The sequence below is a fragment of the Coniosporium apollinis genome, assembly GCF_000281105.1.
Source record: "Coniosporium apollinis CBS 100218 chromosome Unknown supercont1.37, whole genome shotgun sequence".
NCBI lineage: Eukaryota > Fungi > Ascomycota > Dothideomycetes > Coniosporium > Coniosporium apollinis.
Genome location: NW_006913299.1, coordinates 243,138 through 259,638, shown reverse-complemented (window position 1 = coordinate 259,638; position 16,501 = coordinate 243,138). Strand labels below are relative to the sequence as shown.

General features: G+C 54.9%; 8 protein-coding genes across 8 annotated transcripts; 5 read left to right on the top strand and 3 right to left on the bottom strand.

The window, feature by feature from the left end:
- Positions 1-472: 472 nt before the first annotated feature.
- Positions 473-2,372, top strand: W97_07076 (uncharacterized protein; the record flags this gene model as incomplete). The annotated part of the gene is made up of 2 exons (XM_007784948.1): positions 473-732; positions 779-2,372. 2 exons carry the CDS (start codon positions 473-475, stop codon positions 2,370-2,372), a joined length of 1,854 nt encoding a protein of 617 aa, XP_007783138.1.
- A 126-nt stretch (positions 2,373-2,498) lies between these two features.
- On the bottom strand, positions 2,499-3,215 carry W97_07075 (uncharacterized protein; the record flags this gene model as incomplete). The annotated part of the gene is made up of 1 exon (XM_007784947.1): positions 2,499-3,215. One exon carries the CDS (start codon positions 3,213-3,215, stop codon positions 2,499-2,501), a length of 717 nt encoding a protein of 238 aa, XP_007783137.1.
- A 340-nt stretch (positions 3,216-3,555) lies between these two features.
- Positions 3,556-5,010, top strand: W97_07074 (uncharacterized protein; the record flags this gene model as incomplete). Its single annotated transcript, XM_007784946.1, has 1 exon — positions 3,556-5,010. One exon carries the CDS (start codon positions 3,556-3,558, stop codon positions 5,008-5,010), a length of 1,455 nt encoding a protein of 484 aa, XP_007783136.1.
- Positions 5,011-5,095: 85 nt separating this feature from the next.
- W97_07073 (biotin-[acetyl-CoA-carboxylase] ligase) lies at positions 5,096-7,341 on the bottom strand (the record flags this gene model as incomplete). Its single annotated transcript, XM_007784945.1, has 4 exons — positions 5,096-5,888; positions 5,958-6,560; positions 6,612-7,254; positions 7,305-7,341. The coding sequence occupies 4 exons, from the start codon at positions 7,339-7,341 to the stop codon at positions 5,096-5,098; spliced, it is 2,076 nt and encodes a 691-aa protein (XP_007783135.1).
- Positions 7,342-7,455: 114 nt separating this feature from the next.
- W97_07072 (uncharacterized protein) lies at positions 7,456-7,913 on the top strand (the record flags this gene model as incomplete). The annotated part of the gene is made up of 4 exons (XM_007784944.1): positions 7,456-7,523; positions 7,578-7,609; positions 7,663-7,727; positions 7,845-7,913. 4 exons carry the CDS (start codon positions 7,456-7,458, stop codon positions 7,911-7,913), a joined length of 234 nt encoding a protein of 77 aa, XP_007783134.1.
- A 350-nt stretch (positions 7,914-8,263) lies between these two features.
- On the bottom strand, positions 8,264-10,258 carry W97_07071 (uncharacterized protein; the record flags this gene model as incomplete). Its single annotated transcript, XM_007784943.1, has 1 exon — positions 8,264-10,258. The coding sequence occupies one exon, from the start codon at positions 10,256-10,258 to the stop codon at positions 8,264-8,266; it is 1,995 nt and encodes a 664-aa protein (XP_007783133.1).
- A 459-nt stretch (positions 10,259-10,717) lies between these two features.
- Positions 10,718-14,021, top strand: W97_07070 (glycine dehydrogenase; the record flags this gene model as incomplete). Its single annotated transcript, XM_007784942.1, has 2 exons — positions 10,718-13,868; positions 13,930-14,021. 2 exons carry the CDS (start codon positions 10,718-10,720, stop codon positions 14,019-14,021), a joined length of 3,243 nt encoding a protein of 1,080 aa, XP_007783132.1.
- Positions 14,022-14,894: 873 nt separating this feature from the next.
- Positions 14,895-15,905, top strand: W97_07069 (uncharacterized protein; the record flags this gene model as incomplete). Its single annotated transcript, XM_007784941.1, has 4 exons — positions 14,895-15,261; positions 15,322-15,435; positions 15,495-15,608; positions 15,673-15,905. The coding sequence occupies 4 exons, from the start codon at positions 14,895-14,897 to the stop codon at positions 15,903-15,905; spliced, it is 828 nt and encodes a 275-aa protein (XP_007783131.1).
- Between the last annotated feature and the right edge of the window lie 596 nt (positions 15,906-16,501).

Genomic DNA, 16,501 nt, shown 5'->3' with positions numbered 1-16,501 from the left:
CAGAGAGATATTCAAATCAGTCATGCAGTCTACAAACAGTGTTGTTTGTAGCTTCAAGAGGAGCAACATGAACGATCGAGATAGTGCTGTTAATGGTTGAAACTATAGGGTTCTCTAGCGGCTGCAATTTCTAAGCATTGTACAAACTCCAATAAGCATCCTCAATACATACGACAGCGTTCATAGCTCCTAAACACATGCTTGGATTTGAATGGAAGCTCCCTCGTCCGCAACAAACCTCTTTCTAAGTAAGCGTAGCCACGCTGCCGACCGGTCTGTACTGGGCTCCCGGGGTGTAGCAGCGTTTATGAATCCATCACTTCCAGATTTTGATCGCCTGACTACCTACTCACAAGGGCGGGCTTAGTAACACTCTGAGTGCGTGCATGATAAGACCAATGCCTTGCGAAACCTCAAATTATAAGCCTAGATATCGAGCTGCGTCTTAGTCGTCTCCTGTTTCTCTAGCGTGATGGGCGTTCCACGCCTTCTTCACCACTTGCAATCATATGCCACTCGAGTTCAATTCCATCACTACAATTCATCCACAAAGCCTGAGGATGGCAGATCGCTCATCGTCGATGGACCCGGCCTGGCTTATCATATCTATTACAAAGCACTGGCTCGGAGATCAACCGCTCGTAACGCACTCGAAGCCGCTCCATCGTATCAAGAACTTGGGCAAGCGGCCGTGAAGTGGCTAGCGTTGCTTCAGTCATATGGGCTCATCATGTGAGTATTCCTCAGGTTTGAAATACTTCAAACTGATGTTAGACAGTAAAGCGGTCTTCTTCGACGGCTTATTACCGGATACGAAGAAGCAGACACGAGTCTCACGACTCCAGTCCTACCTTGACCAACTTAGCGTTTTTCGAGCTCTGAACAGCCAGGGTCTTCCCGCTGCGGTTTCCGAATGTTTACCGGAGGATCTCACAGCAGACGAGCTGTTCTCGCCGGCGGCGGTTCCGTCTCGACTCAACTCATTGCCTGCGAACCCCTTTCTAGTTCCAGCAGTCATCGAAGCGCTGCTTCGCAGCGATTATAGGGATGTTATAGCCGTCGTGCCCGGAGAAGCCGACGCCTATTGTGCGGATCTTGCCCGAAAGGAAGGAGGCATCACAGTCACAGGGGACTCTGACCTTCTCGCGCACGACCTTGGATCCAACGGTTCTGTAATGTTCTTCAAGGACTTTGACCTCAGCTATACAGCATTACCTGCTCAGGCCACGATCTTGCAAGGCATGCAGTACCATCCAGCAAATATAGCCAAGACCCTTGGCTTGAAGTCTCTACTGCCGTTCGCCTACGCGGTCAGTCAGGACCCGCATCGCGGTTTCGCCGAGTGTGCCCGGCTAGCCAAGCAGCAAGACGAGGACGGCTTGAAGTATCGCACCTTTGCAGCTGAGTACAGCTCAATTGCAATGCACTCAACCCTCGGACAAAGGCTTGATGATCTCGAGCGGCAGAAGCTTATACCCGTGCTGAGGCGACTTGATCCAAGGATATCGGAGTTCGTCCACCGGACGGGAGCTACTATCATACTAGATTCGAGTCCGAAACTTGGCCAGCTGATCAGTAGTGCTACCTTCGATATGTACCTACCATTCCTGATCGATGATCCGTCAAGAGCATCGGCTTGGCGCGCGGGTGCAGATTTCAGACAGCTAGGATATTCCATACTGGGCCTCACCTCACTGAGTCAAGCACGGGTACTAGAGCATGAGCGAAGGGGTACTAGGATCACGAGTACTGGTGTCTTGACATTGAACATCAAAGAAACAGGCTTGCATGCGAAGTCACTTATCGCGAACCTCGAACAGTGGATCAATCCTTCCATCAGGCCTGTAGCGCCTGAGACGTGGAGGACGTTCGCCACCTACGAAGTCTGTAGAGCACTGCAAGCTGACGCAAAGCCTCTGCCGTCTAAAGTCGAAATGAGATCTCTCATTGGCGGGCAAAGGACTAGCGGCAGCTGGGCGTTTATCCACCTTTATGGGCAGTTGCAGGCGGTGCTATACTCGCTGAGGATGCTGCAGCAGCTCATAGAAGTTTTCACAACGGCCCACTCCAAGCGCTTCGAAGGGAATGACTTCTTCAGTACCATTGTGGGATTGCAGCAGTATCTTAGTGCGCTGCCGACGTTGGCTGAGCTCCTCCCTATGACCCAGCCACAAGCCCTGGAAACTGAGTGGGAGGCTGAGATTAAGAAGATTCTGACAATGCTTGGAGTACACGAGGATGAGTTTTCGCAAGCGGAGAGCAAGCGGCGGAAGAAACGGAGGAAGAAGGTTGCATGTTCAGATGCTAAGCTTGAAGCGGCATCTTTGGGACCATCCAATAATATATACAGCGCACTCGCGGATTCTCATTAAAGCCCCAATGTACACCTAATGTGCCTTGCAATCCAATCATGATCACGTGCCTGACGATATTCGAGGCAGTCGTCCCAGCCAGAAGGGGACGGCGAAAGAGTCATTAGCAACACCCAGCTCCCCACCTCACATGTTTTCCGTGAACATACTCCTCCTCTCCGTCGGACTGTTATCCAAGCTTCCCCCACTGCTTTTGCTCCCCTTCGCCTGATGCCCACTCCCTCCCCCACCACCATGATAACTCGTATCCGTTTCCACGGGTCTCGGACTCACACCTCTCAAGCTCATATCGCTCCGTTCCGCCGTATCCCCAAACGGATCCTGCCGCGGCTTCCGCCCCATCTCCTCATCATACCGCTCATCGAGCTCACGGTTCCGACTCCTGCCCCTGCCACCCTCGTTCGCCGCCGCCGGATGCAGCCCCAGCTCCTGCTCCTCGTAGTACCCGCCGGGCCCATACACGTCCGCCTCGTTACCCACACGCGTATCCCACGCCTCGTCCGGATCGAGCCTGCTCCTTCCACGGGCCCCGCTGGTCGTGGACTCGTAGCCGGCCCCGCTGGCGTATCTGCTGTTGCGCAGCGAGCGCACCTTATCGCTGAGCCAGCCAAATGCCCCGCCCGTACGAGGTGAGGGGAAGGTCGAGGTCGAGCGGTTGGCGAACGGGTTGAGCGACGGTGGAGGGAGGCCTAGTCGGCGGGCTCGCAGGCGGCCGTAGATGATCCAGCCTAGGGCGCCGAGGGCGATGAGGATCAGGATCACGATTATGGCGAGGCCCCAGCCGGACATGCCGCCGTCGTGTCGGTCGTGGTCGTCGTGCTCGGGGCCTTCGGGCTCGGCCATTTCGAACTTGTTGCGGTGCGAGGAGGACTCAATTGTGACCGGTGAGTAATGTCACGATGAGGGAGGTTGATTTGGAGGGGGTTTGTTACAGCAGTAGCGGTAGTTAGTATTCGTGGTAGCTGAGGTGGTGTGAGGCAGTGTCGAACATGCAGCTGCCTCAGCTGGGCAGCCTTGGAGCTTGGATGTTCCCGGATGCAGGTGACGGTGCATACGCTTTCCGCTGACTAAGATTCATGGTTTGCGAAACCCCTCCTTCCCGTTGCACAACCTGCTTTGCTGATATCAATTCTGGAGGCCGTCATGTCACTTCTAACTAACAGCGTGACGGCCACTGTGAGCGATGGGCGCGACGCCGTCGAAGGACTCGCAATGGACCGGCGAGGTGGACGGGAAGAGGGTTGAGTTCACCTACGACCGCGACAAGGACCAGAAACAGCTCAGATACCGGTACAAGAAGAGCGGGCGCCACGTCAAAATCGATGGAGACAACATCATTGGCCTGTTCTCTGTTCCCAGAGGAGGTGTATCCGCTTCATCGCTGCTTTACGTCAAAGGCGCCAACCAACCGCCCGACGGGAAGAACGACCAGCAAGTCCCCACCTTCAGGTCTCTGGTCGCGACTGGGCTGCCGGAAGACTTCATCCAGAACTTCAGAATAGACACCAAACTGCTAGACCTGCAGCAAGAGGCCGTCGCCCAGAGTACCGACACCCCCAACATCCACGTCATCGTATCCACGCTCTCCGGCACCGGCCTAGCCAAAGGCTTCTTCCAAGACGTCGTCCGCCACGTCCTGGGCCACATCGGCTTCCGCGAAGGGAAAGACTACCTCGTCCACCACACGCGTTCCTCCACCACCGTGACCGAAATCGCGACCTCCGTCTTCCTCCCCCGCGCCAACGATGGCGTCCCGCAACACATTATCCTCCTCTCCGGCGACGGCGGCGTGCTCGACACCATCAACGCGCTTCTCTCGCGGCCGCAGAGCCCAGCCTACGTAGCGCCTGTAGTCGCCCTCCTACCCATGGGCACCGGCAACGCGCTCGCGCACTCCCTCGGCATCAGCAGAGACCACACCCTCGGCCTCGCGACCTTCGCACGCGGCACGCCGAAGCCTTTGCCCCTCTTTCGCGCGGCTTTCTCCCCCGGCGCGCGCCTCCTTGTCGACGAGAGCCGCCGCGAAGAACGCCTACACTCCGAGGACGGCACCCCAGTCCTCTACGGCGCCGTCGTCTGCAGCTGGGGCTTCCACGCCGGGCTAGTCGCCGACAGCGACACGGTCGAGTATCGGAAGTACGGCGCCGAGCGGTTCCAGATGGCTGCGAAGGCGGCGCTGTTTCCGGAGGATGGGTCGCCGCCGCATCGATACCGGGCGAAGGTATCGGTGTTGCGGAAGAGTGCGGATGGTGGGGAGAAGTGGGAGGTTTTGGAGAGGGAGGAGCATATGTATGTCTTGACGACGCTGGTGTCGAGTCTAGAGAAGGGATTTACGGTTTCGCCGGACTCGAAGCCGCTGGATGGGAGGCTGAGGTTGGTGCATTTTGGACCGATGGGTGGGGAGGAGGTTATGCGGGTAATGGGGCTGGCCTATCAGGGCGGTGGGCATGTCAAAGAGGAGGCGGTTGGTTATGAGGATATTGAGGGGATGAGGATCGATTTTGAGGGAAGAGAAGACGATCCGCGGTGGAGACGGATATGTGTAGATGGGAAGATCATACGCGTGGAGAAGGACGGCTGGGTGGAGGTTAGGAAGGATCCGAGACATGTGTTAGACATTCTGAACATATCGAGTTAGTACTTGTCGTCGGTAGTAGCGTGCTTACTAGACGTCAACCTACTTAAGTACATGCATTTTAGACGCCCTATCAACGCTATAACCACTACACCTTCCTCTTGACCAAGCCTTTGAAGAAATCAAAGCTGTTGCTATCGCTCTGCAGCTGCCACACTTTGCCCGTGTTCCTGTCCTCCCTTCCTAACTCCTCAGCAAGCAACAGGCCCCAATCCCTTGTAATCCCCTTAATTCTCGCCCTTTGCCCTTCCGCGCTCTCCAGCGTGACAATCTGGTCCGTGTGCAGCCAATTCCTATAGTAGATCTCCTCAAGCTCCCTGTTCCACCCGCTCCTGCAGAATTTGCCGTAGATAGCTTCGAACGAGACGAGAATCCTAGCGAGCAGCTTCTCCATCTGAAGCCTCTTCAGCCCCACTTTCGTCGCCAGTGCGTCCAAGCTAGTGGTCGGCGCCGCGTTCGCGACGTTGATCCCAATCCCAACTACGCACGTGTAGTCGCCGCCCGCATAGCTTGAGGTAACGAGTATGCCCCCGATCTTGACATAATCCTTTGCCTCCCTCTTCTTCCCATCACTACCGTCTTCTTTCAAGACAGAAGGGTCGAGAGCATAGATATCATTCGGCCACTTCAGCTTCACAGGTAACTTCGCATAGCCCGGCTCGTAGCTCTGGATTCCCTCCACGATGGCCAGCGCGGCGAGATACTGCAGGAACACGACGGGAGCGGATTGCGTTAGGGCCAGAGGGTGCCGCAGGACGGTGCTGAACATTAGCGCGCCTGGAGGTGCGACCCAGACGTTGGTGCCGCGGCCGCGGCCGGCGATTTGGGTCGTTGCTGCGGCGGTGAAGCCGGGTGGGAGGTGCGAGAGGAGGGCGGGGTTTCTGCCGGAGGTTAGAAGGGAATTGGTGGAATTGGAAGAGAGGCGTCAGAAGGACAAGACGATGACGTACTTTTCGAGAAGGGTGTTCGTGCTGGTGACGACTTCGCCGTAGAGGATGTATTTGCCGAAAGCTGGATCGGAGTCTCGCAGTTCATGCTGGTAGTGCTGGAGGTTGGCGAAATAGGCGTAGTGGTTGAAGTAAGGGGTCTCCTTGTTCGACGGGAGCTCGGTTTCATGGGCTACTATACGTTTTACTACCTTGTCGTAGTCGATAAGGCCGGCTTGGTCTTCTTCAGCATTGTCCTTCTCTTTACCCGCAGCGCCGGGTAAGACTGAAGCCACGGCCTGCGTGAGCGTGCTCATTGACCACCTGTCCGGCTTCTCGAGGTGGAAGGTGTCGTTTTCGCCCTTGATGTATTCTTCGCCGTCGCTTAGAGTAATGATTTCTTGCCAAGAAGACACGAGCTCAGCGACGTCCGACGGTTTGTGAGTAGAGAGGTGAAGACGGGAGAGGGAAGGTACCGCTTGTTCTTCCTGATTGACCTTGAGGCCTAGCTTGGTCAAGCAAGCCTTGAGAAAATCTGTGCGTGGCTTCTCGTCTGCAGCAACAGCATCGACCACCTTGGCGTATTCGGGTCCATTGTCTTGCTTGCTCAGGTTCACGGCGGCAAACCTAGTGGACGTTAGCAGTCTTCCAATGAGCACGAGGATATTGGGGACGGACTCAGGATGAGGCCCAGTCAGGATCACGCCACCATCGCCGACTTTACGGTACACAACAGCAGCTTTCTCTGGGCCAGCGTCAACTCTGAGCTCCTCAGTATAGCTAGCTAGTATCTCTACGCCCCTGTCTGCGTACTTTTCCGCATCAACAAAGACCCCGCCACCGTTGTAGTAGGATCGAAAAGTCTCCGGCAGCGTGCCCGGACTGGCTGGTAAGTTGGCTCTGTTGACGCGCAGTTCCGCTGCTCTTGCTCCAGCTTCGCTATGGTAAAGGAAGCCAGGAAACGCGAGCCCCCGACAGACACCCGGGAAGAAAGCTAGTTCGCGCTCCCCAACGACCTCCATCTTTGGATCACCGACCTCAAATTCGCAGCGCTTGCTGCCGTAGTAGCCGCCAGAACAAAATCCAAGGTAAGCACCGCCTCGATTGACATACTGGATGATCCGGCGGTTTCCCTCGCCGTTCAAAGTGCGGCAGTACCCTAGATCTGCGCCTCCTGGGAAGACTAGGAGAGCACACGAGGCGGTCCAGGGTTCTTTGATAATTGCGTCGCCATTGACGGGTATGACAGCGTAGTTGGGGGAAAGCAGACGGCGGAGGGTGTAGAGACAGTGACGGACTGATCCGGCCGTCGCGCCAGTACCTGAGCATGTTATTGACTGTACATAACAATTCTCGAACCAGGCATCATACCAGCATAAACGAGTACGTTCACCCGTTTGCTCGCCATTCTGACTATGATGACTTGATGGCAGTCCGGACTTATCCGAATCTCAGCCGAGAAGAGTCCCGCAAAGTTAGTGGAGGTTTGAATTGAACAGAACACAGGAAAAGAGCGATTGAGATGGCTAACGACGAGAAGAGAGAGACGGCAGTCCAGGCGGTGGAAGATGACGATGAACCTGATGATTGGTACAGTCTGTCTGTTCAAAACAGACCACAAGCTCCGATCACTAACAGACCCAGGGACAAGAGGATATTCAGTACAGGCTGTTCACGTGGGTGAACTGGTTGATGTAGTAGCCAGTCTTGGATACTAAAGTCTGCACAGAAGAGAACGCGAAGATGACCGACTGCTACTTTGAGAAGAAGGACTGGCGGGCTTGCAAGAGCGAGGTGAGTTGCCGAATGCTGAGAACCAAACCCCAACCGAGAGGTTCTCTGCAGCCGATCGGACCAACAACACGGGGTACCAAGTCCAGGACTTGATCGTCGAATGCTAAGTTGTCGCAGATGGAAGCCTTTCGCGAGTGTTGGAAGAGGCAGGGCAATGATCAAAGGACCGCGACGAAAGACGCATGATGGTACAGGTTGCGTGTGGTGATCTTCACCTGTAGTCGACGGTCAAAGAGCTAGATACCTGGGTACAAAAATCGCAGTTTCGCCACAGGTTACTTAAGTTTACTGCCAATTGTGTTGGCTGTACATAGCCTAGGGCTCTCAGGTACCATAGTCTCATCCCGAAACAGAGCGAGTTCTAACAGCTAACAGCATGGCCTCTATGTGTGTTCCTGACCAGGATATCCAAGTATCAAAACTCCGACCGCGCCACTCCTGAAACAATCCCCATATCATACGCTCATGATGACTGTAATTACTGTAGACAGCCGGCCCGAAGAGCTGCCACCACCAACTCAGTGGTTGACAACATGTTACCACCCAAACTTCTCCACCTCAACTCCAACGTCCTTCCCATCGGCCACCATCTGTGCACATGCATTCCTCACATCCCTATTCATTGCATCCGGTCCGCTCACAACCACGCCCGCCTTTAACTTTCCATGCCCCCCGCTATGCACTTCAACTTTCTGCCTGACCAGAGCACCAACGTCCGGCCTACCAGACTCCTCCGTGGGAGTCGGTATACATATATCTGCTCCTGAATCTGCCAATTCCTGATACCGTTCCTCAGGCAGCCAAGATAGATGACTGCGAGAATGTACCACCCAGATCAAGCACACCTTCCTCTTGTTGTCATTGTGGCTGCTACCCTCGATATCGGCCTCAGTGGCGGTAGCGGGATGTAGTAACTCCCAGACGATCGGAAACGCAACAGCTATGCCGCTCCCGCCTGCCACGATGACGGACAAGTCCGAGTTGTGAAGAGTATCCAGTGCGTGAGAGGAGCCGTAGGGTCCATCCAGCCTGCACACTACGGACGTGTGGCTCTTTGCGTAGTTGAGGATGTCGCGAGAAAATCCATCCTGGGCTCTAACGAGGAGCGTGAGCCAAGCATGCGGCTGTGGCTGCGAAGAAGTATTGGAAGAGGCAAGAGAACTGCGAGGAGCAGCTGACGCGATGGTAAAGGGATGAGCTTGGATGATGTGCTTGTGTGACAAAGACGGAATGGTGAGGAACACGTGGTCCGTTGGACGCCATCCGTATTTGATGGATTGACCGAAGAGTCTGCGCCAGGGGGCAGTGGAGGGAACGGTCCAGTTATTTGATAGCAGAACGGTTGATCCGTCTTCGGCGATGGTAAGGGAGGCACGCATCGAAGTTGTTTTGAGGCCAAGCCGGAAGACAAGCCTGTCGACAAGGAATACGGACAGCGCAACGCCGACGTATACTCTGGCGTCGTAGTGATGAAACCAGAGTAAGACAAGAGCCGCGGCCTGTAAGGCTACGTGCAGGACAAGGAATAGTTCGTACCACCGCTGCCGGAAGCTTCCTAGGGAAGTGAAGTAGATGAGCTCGTAGGAGAAGAAAGCGCCAAGACCGAGCAAGATGATCTTGCTGAAGATGAACCGGGCGAAGGTAAAGCCACCGGGCCTAAGGAGAGTGTACCAGACGCCCACCATGCCCGCGGAGTGTAACAATGCTAAGACACACATGACCTCGCCCAGTCGCCGATGGAAGATGTTCAGAGACTCATAAGAATAGCCTGTCAACAGCTTTATTGGCTGGTTCTTCGCCGCGAACAAATAGAGAATGGGCAGGTTAGCTACAAACATGAGTCCAGCTCGATCTGCGAAGACGAATAGCATGAATACGCTAAGCTCGACATTGTAAAAGGTGTAGAAAACATTGAGGCCAACGAATAACAAGATTGCTAGCGTGAGGCCGTTCGAGGGGAGGACTTTCTTGATGAATGGAACTGCTCTAGGCTGATACATCAACCATGCCCGAGCGTTATTAACCAGACGATAACCGCCATGGTAGGGCTTCTGGCCTTGCCGGAACAGCAGCGGCTGGCGCTCCCCTTCATAAGTAGCATCTTTCCTGAAGTCTGGTGGAGTTGCTGTTCCTTCGAGGGTGCTACTCGATGAGGAGCTACTACTCCGCTCGGCCTCCTGGATCTTGGCTCCGGCGTCCCTGTCTGATCTCATCACATCAGCTGCATGGCTTCCCCCGGCCGCTATCGCCCTAATCCTCCATCTCCGCGCTTCTCTTGCCTTGCCTCCCCAGTGAACGACGGCGACTGAGACCAAGATCACGGCAAGAACGAGATTGTAAGTCAGAATTAAGCTTCGCGAGAACAGTACAGCGTCGAACAGCTTCTTGAACCTTGGATTCCTCCCCGGATCCTCGTCTACTTGGGCGTTCGCCGAGAGATTCTGATACGCGTCATCGACGGTCGAGTGTGAGGTTGCAGACAGAGAGAAGCGCAAGGCTGCTCGAAGCCAGCTCTGCGGTGACTCAGCCATGTATGGGGTCAGGGACTGATTGATATCTGGTGTCCAGCAGACAAGTCCTGCTCCCAAGGTACCCAAATGGCGTGGAATTGTTGATATCACGATACGTGCATGACTCGCCGCCGAGCTTATCTCATCGGCCTCGGATCGAGTTCGGCTCCTGCCGATTCCAACCGAACTCTTGGGATGGAATTGAGGGCTCGCCGCACCCGCATATCAAATCTGAACCCTCGCAACCGCACAAACAGAGAAACACTTCCAGCTGAGCCACTCGAATCCTGACAACCTCCGCTTGTTCTGCGTCGCATCCGTCTCCCCAAATAATCACCATCCCCGATCGGCCCTCTATACTCCACCCAGCTTGCTCCAATCTAGTGACAGTATTATCGCCACTGCTGGAGGCCAGATCGTTGACGAGGGTACGGCGAAGGCATCAATTGCGCCCCAAAGCGCGCCGCGCTCCAAGAAGTAATGCAAATTTCGAGCGTCAAGGCTAGTATCCATGCCGGTCGCCTATTGTCATGCATTCGCACAACCTTAGCTCGGCCACAACGACCATTCCCCTCGAGCATCGTCTGCAAGCGCGTCTCAGGATGTCGAAGCTTCACATCTTCCGCCACGCGGACCTTCTACTCCAGCTCAACGGCGGACACCTCAGGCGGCGAGCCTCAAAGCGGAGACGAGGCGGCATCGTCGCAGTCCCCGTTCGCACCCCTCGATACCTTCGTACATCGCCATGTTGGGCCTTCTCCTACTACCGCTGAGCAGATGCTCAAGGCCCTTGACCCTCCAGTAGACACGTTGGACGACTTCGTGAAGCAGGTCCTGCCTGCCGACATACTATCATCGAAAGATCTGAAGCTTGGGTCAACTGCTGGTAACGAGCGTAGCAGGGCTCAGGACGCTGAGGAGGGTATGAGCGAGTCTCGGTTGCTGCATACCTTGCAGCGTATTGCCAACTCCAACAAACTGTTCCAACACAACATTGGCTGCGGTTATGCGAATACTAAAGTGCCCGCGGTAATCCAGAGGAATGTTCTCGAGAATCCGGCGTGGTATACAAGTTACACCCCGTATCAGCCAGAAATTAGTCAAGGACGGTTGGAGTCGCTTCTGAACTTCCAGACCATGGTCACGGATCTCACGGCCTTGCCAGTTGCAAATGCATCACTCCTGGACGAGCCCACTGCCGCCGCTGAGGCTATGACCCTCTCCTTCAGCGCCTGGCCAATATCTAAACAGAAAAAGCCAAACAAGGTCTACTTCGTATCTCATCTCTGTCATCCTCAAACTATAGCTGTGCTCCAGTCCCGTGCTGATGGATTCGGCATAGAGATCAAGGTTGGCGATGTGCTGCAGGATGGAGGTAAGCAGGTAAAAGAGATTGGCGATAGCTTAATCGGGGTCCTGGCGCAGTATCCAGATACCGAAGGCGGGGTTGAAGATTTCAGAGGACTTTCAGAGATCGTACACAAGGTTGGAGGCACATTCAGTGTAGCTACTGATCTCCTTGCACTCACTCTTCTGACACCCCCTGGAGAATTTGGAGCGGATGTTGCCTTCGGAAATGCGCAGCGATTCGGCGTTCCGCTTGGCTACGGAGGTCCTCATGCAGCCTTCTTTGCTTGTAGTGAGAAACACAAGAGGAAGATACCCGGTCGACTGGTCGGCCTGTCGAAAGACAGGTTGGGCGATCACGCAGCAAGGTTGGCGTTACAGACTCGAGAACAACACATTCGCAGAGAGAAGGCAACGAGTAATGTTTGCACTGCCCAGGCCTTATTGGCAAACATGAGCGCATTCTACGCCATTTATCATGGCCCATCCGGTCTGAAGGCTATTGCTGAGAAAACCATGTTCTCTGCAAGAGTCCTTCAAAAGCTCATCTCCGAACTTGGCTATCGCACAGGGAAGCGCGGCAAGTTAGATAACCAACCCATTCCTTTCGATACCTTCGTTGTTGAGACGGGGGCGGAGACCAAGAAGATAATGGAACATGCTGTCTCCAAATATCAAGTAAACTTGCGAATGCTCGATGACAGCCACATCGGTATTTCTATCGACGAAGAGACGGAGATGCTCCAGCTCAAAAGGATTGCAAATATCTTTCAGGATTTCAAGCCTGAGCAAGAGCGCCGCTCCCTCGAAAGCCTCGCCCAGGACCTGGGGGCAGCCGCCACAACGGTGCAATCTTTCAAACGCGAATCAGCATATCTAACACATCCAGTGTTCAACTCTCACCATTCCGAGACCGAGCTCCTGCGGTACATTTACCACCTACAGTCCAAGGATCTGTCCCTCGTCCATTCGATGATACCGCTCGGCTCTTGCACCATGAAGCTCAATGCTACCACCGAGATGATCCCAATCTCATGGCCCCAGTTCTCTCGTATCCACCCATTCGCGCCAGCATGGCAGGCTGAAGGGTATAAGCAGCTGATTGGCGAGCTAGAGCATGATTTGGCAGAGATCACCGGCTTCGATGCTGTGTCACTCCAGCCGAATTCTGGTGCCCAGGGCGAGTTTACTGGTCTCCGCGTCATCCGCAAATACCTGGAGGAGCAGCCCGGCAAGAAGCGGGATATCTGCCTTATCCCCGTCTCCGCCCATGGAACCAACCCCGCCAGCGCAGCAATGGCAGGCATGCGCGTCGTGGCCATCAAATGCGAGCAAGGCACGGGGAATCTCGACATGGGCGACCTGCGCGCTAAGTGTGAAAAGCACAGCGAGGAACTCGGAGCTATCATGATCACGTATCCCAGCACCTTCGGCGTCTTCGAACCCAAGATCAAAGAGGTGTGCGAGCTGGTGCATCAGCATGGCGGACAGGTCTACATGGACGGCGCGAACATGAACGCCCAAATCGGTCTGTGCTCGCCCGGCGAGATCGGCGCCGACGTCTGCCATCTCAATCTGCACAAGACCTTTTGTATCCCTCATGGCGGCGGTGGACCCGGCGTTGGGCCCATCGGCGTGAAGGAACATCTAGCGCCTTACCTTCCAGGCCACCCGCTCATCAAAACCGGCGGCGAGAAAGCCATCGCACCCGTCAGCGGGGCGCCGTGGGGCTCTGCAAGTATCCTCCCCATCAGCTGGGCTTATATCAAGATGATGGGCGGGCGTGGGTTGACGCACGCAACCAAGATCACGCTGCTAAATGCCAACTATATCCTCTCTCGCCTGAAGCCTCACTACCCAATCTTGTACACCAACGCCAACGGCCGCTGTGCGCACGAGTTTATCCTCGACGTACGCAAGTTCAAGGAGACGTCCGGGATCGAAGCCATCGATGTCGCGAAAAGACTCCAAGACTACGGATTCCATGCTCCGACGATGTCGTGGCCGGTGGCGAATACGCTCATGATTGAGCCGACGGAGAGTGAGAGCAAGGAGGAGTTGGATAGGTTCTGCGATGCTCTCATTAGCATCAGGAAGGAGATCCAGGAAGTGGAGGAGGGAAAGATGCCCAGAGAGGGCAACGTGTTGAAGATGGCACCACATAGCTTGAAGGACTTGATGAGGGATGAGTGGGATAGACCGTATAAGAGGGAGGTGGCGGCGTACCCACTTCCATGGTTGAGGGAGAAGAAGTTCTGGCCGTCGGTCACGAGGTTGGATGATGGTGAGTTATCCTTTTGCCGGTTGGTTTTCTGGTTATCGTGTACTGACGATACATGCAACAGCTTATGGCGACATGAACCTCTTCTGCACCTGCGCTCCGGTGGAACCGGAAGACTCGGATATTACCGGGGCTGCGGCCCCAATGCCGACTTGAGGGTTTCCAACTACCCATTGTAAAGAAGTCCTTGCGTTACCCGGTCTGTTTGATGAGGAGTATATGCTTTTCGCCTGGCCTTGGGGGCGCTTATATTCTAAATCGGCTCTAGAGGCATTGAGCGATCTCACGCAATGAGCAAGGCGTACGGGGCATCTTTCAACAGATAGCGTTTGGGGGTGTTCTTGCATGGACAGCTTGCCGTGTACCTTCCTTTTTAGCTTTAGCTGCGGAGCTCTTAACAGCATCCGAAAAGTAGAACTGTACGGTTGAGCTGTTGTTGGACGTTGTGAGGTCTTCCTTTGTTTGCTGCGAGAGGCTTTTCGCACGCCTTGAGTGCTACTCTATCCACATCGCTGCACGCGACTTCTCGGTAGAACGGAGTACCATGTCTTCTAACTCCTGAGGATGAAGCCTCCTTCAGCCATGAAGAGCTCAAAACCCACGTGAGTCTCGTTTCCTGAGTATTGTTTAAGCGCGCGGTTATCGGGACCTCGGATGCATGCCGGCGCTTACTGAGCAACCTCTGGCGGCGCGAATGATGTCACCGCGAACACCCGAGCGAGGAAACAAGAACGGGAGCAGCCATAACTAAACCTAACTCTTTCGGATTGATCCCTCCCCAATCCAGACGGATCGGCGGTAGCAAGAGCCGGAAACCAGGTCCAGCTGATTGCCGATCCCAGCAGGTAAGGGACCCTGACGTAGGAGTCTTTCTTGGGTATTTATTTACTCCATTCTTCTCTACAAGCGTCTGTCCAAGTTGCAGACATCACGCTTGCAATTCTGTCTTAGTCATTACAAGTCTCTTCCAAGTCAAAGCCAACTTCAACCCTCGATCAAACAACAACAACCACTCCCCCTCCAGCCACCATGCATAACACCCACCACACCACCCCCCACACGGGGACAGCCCACACCAGCACCGGAGCCTCTTCCGGTAGGGGCGCCGCCGCCGGCAGCGCTCTCAAGAACACCCTCGGTATCGTCCGCGGCGCTGGCGAAGCCATCCGTGGGGAAATCAACACCTTCGCCGACAGCGCCATGAGCAAGAAGGGTGCCACCCACAGCCAGCCCGTTACCCAGCATGGTTTTGCCGGGACGAGTAGCGGGCATCACCATGGCACGGGTGCGGGAACGGGAGTTATGGGAACCGGAATGGGGACGGGAAGCACGAATTACGGGCCGCATTCGAGCAATTTGGCGAACAAGGCGGATCCGAGGGTCGACTCTGATGGTGGTATGTCCATCTGGTGGAAGGAAGGGGATTTGAAGCTGGATGACTGATCTGAGAATACAGATCGTCATGGTACGATGATAGGTTCGGGGACCCATGGGACCCATTCGACGAATTATGGACCGCACTCGAGCAATATGATGAACAAGATGGACCCGCGGGTTGATTCTGATGGCGGTATGCTCGTGCCTCAGGCACCGTATGACCGGTTCAGAAAGCTGATGTCCAGAATACAGACCGCCACGCTACAACGGTGGGTACGACGACTCACGGGACCCATTCGACCAACTACGGCCCGCACTCCAGCAACATGATGAATAAGATGGATCCCCGGGTGAACTCGGACGCTGGTACGTTCGCCGCTCAGCCACCGTTCCTTCCCACACGAGATTGTACTGACCAAAACGATCACAGACCACCGCGGCACAGCGGCCGGCTCGACGAACTACGGCACCCACTCGACCAATATAGGTAACAAGATGGATCCACGATTCGACTCGGATCTTGACAACAGAGGCACCGCTGTCGGGAGCACAAATCATGGCCCGCATCGGTCGAACCTGATGAACAAGATTGATCCGAGAGTTGATTCAGATGCAAGCGGAACGAGGGCGGCGAATATGCCGGGGAATACTGCTAGATATTAAGGCGATTGGTGGCTAATCTCTCCGTACTGATACCCTTTTGTATAACGAGATTATGAACAAAATTTTCTGCACTCCGCTTGAAGCTTCATATCTGGCTGGTGAAACCACGTGATGAAAACGACACAAGAACTTGCGAGCTTGGTTCGGGGTCTTGTGTGTCTAAGGTGCACCGACCAACTCTTGAAGTCTGCCAGCGCTTGATGCTCCAATATGGAGAACGAGTATGGAATCGCGGCAGACATCGAGAGTAGAGTTACAACGCCATTCCGTGCATTTCCACGAGCAACTGAATAGTGGAGCGAGTATTGTACATGCGTACATGGAAGCCGCTGAATCCGCCAGGACCCACAGAGAACAGAGATTGTAGCGAGGTCACGTAGCTCCGGCACTCTAGGCGTAGCTTACTCCATGACTGTGAGAACCCTCGTGGACCACTCGAAGAAAGCTGCTGCTGAACTTGCGTCCCTGACCGGAATCATGACTGCCAGAGCCGCCTCTACTCATTACTCTGAAGCTTTCCAGCTCCAAAAAGGCCTTCGAACTCCTCTGGCAACGCCGCAAAATGCTCCGGTCCGGCCTGCTCGACAACGATATCG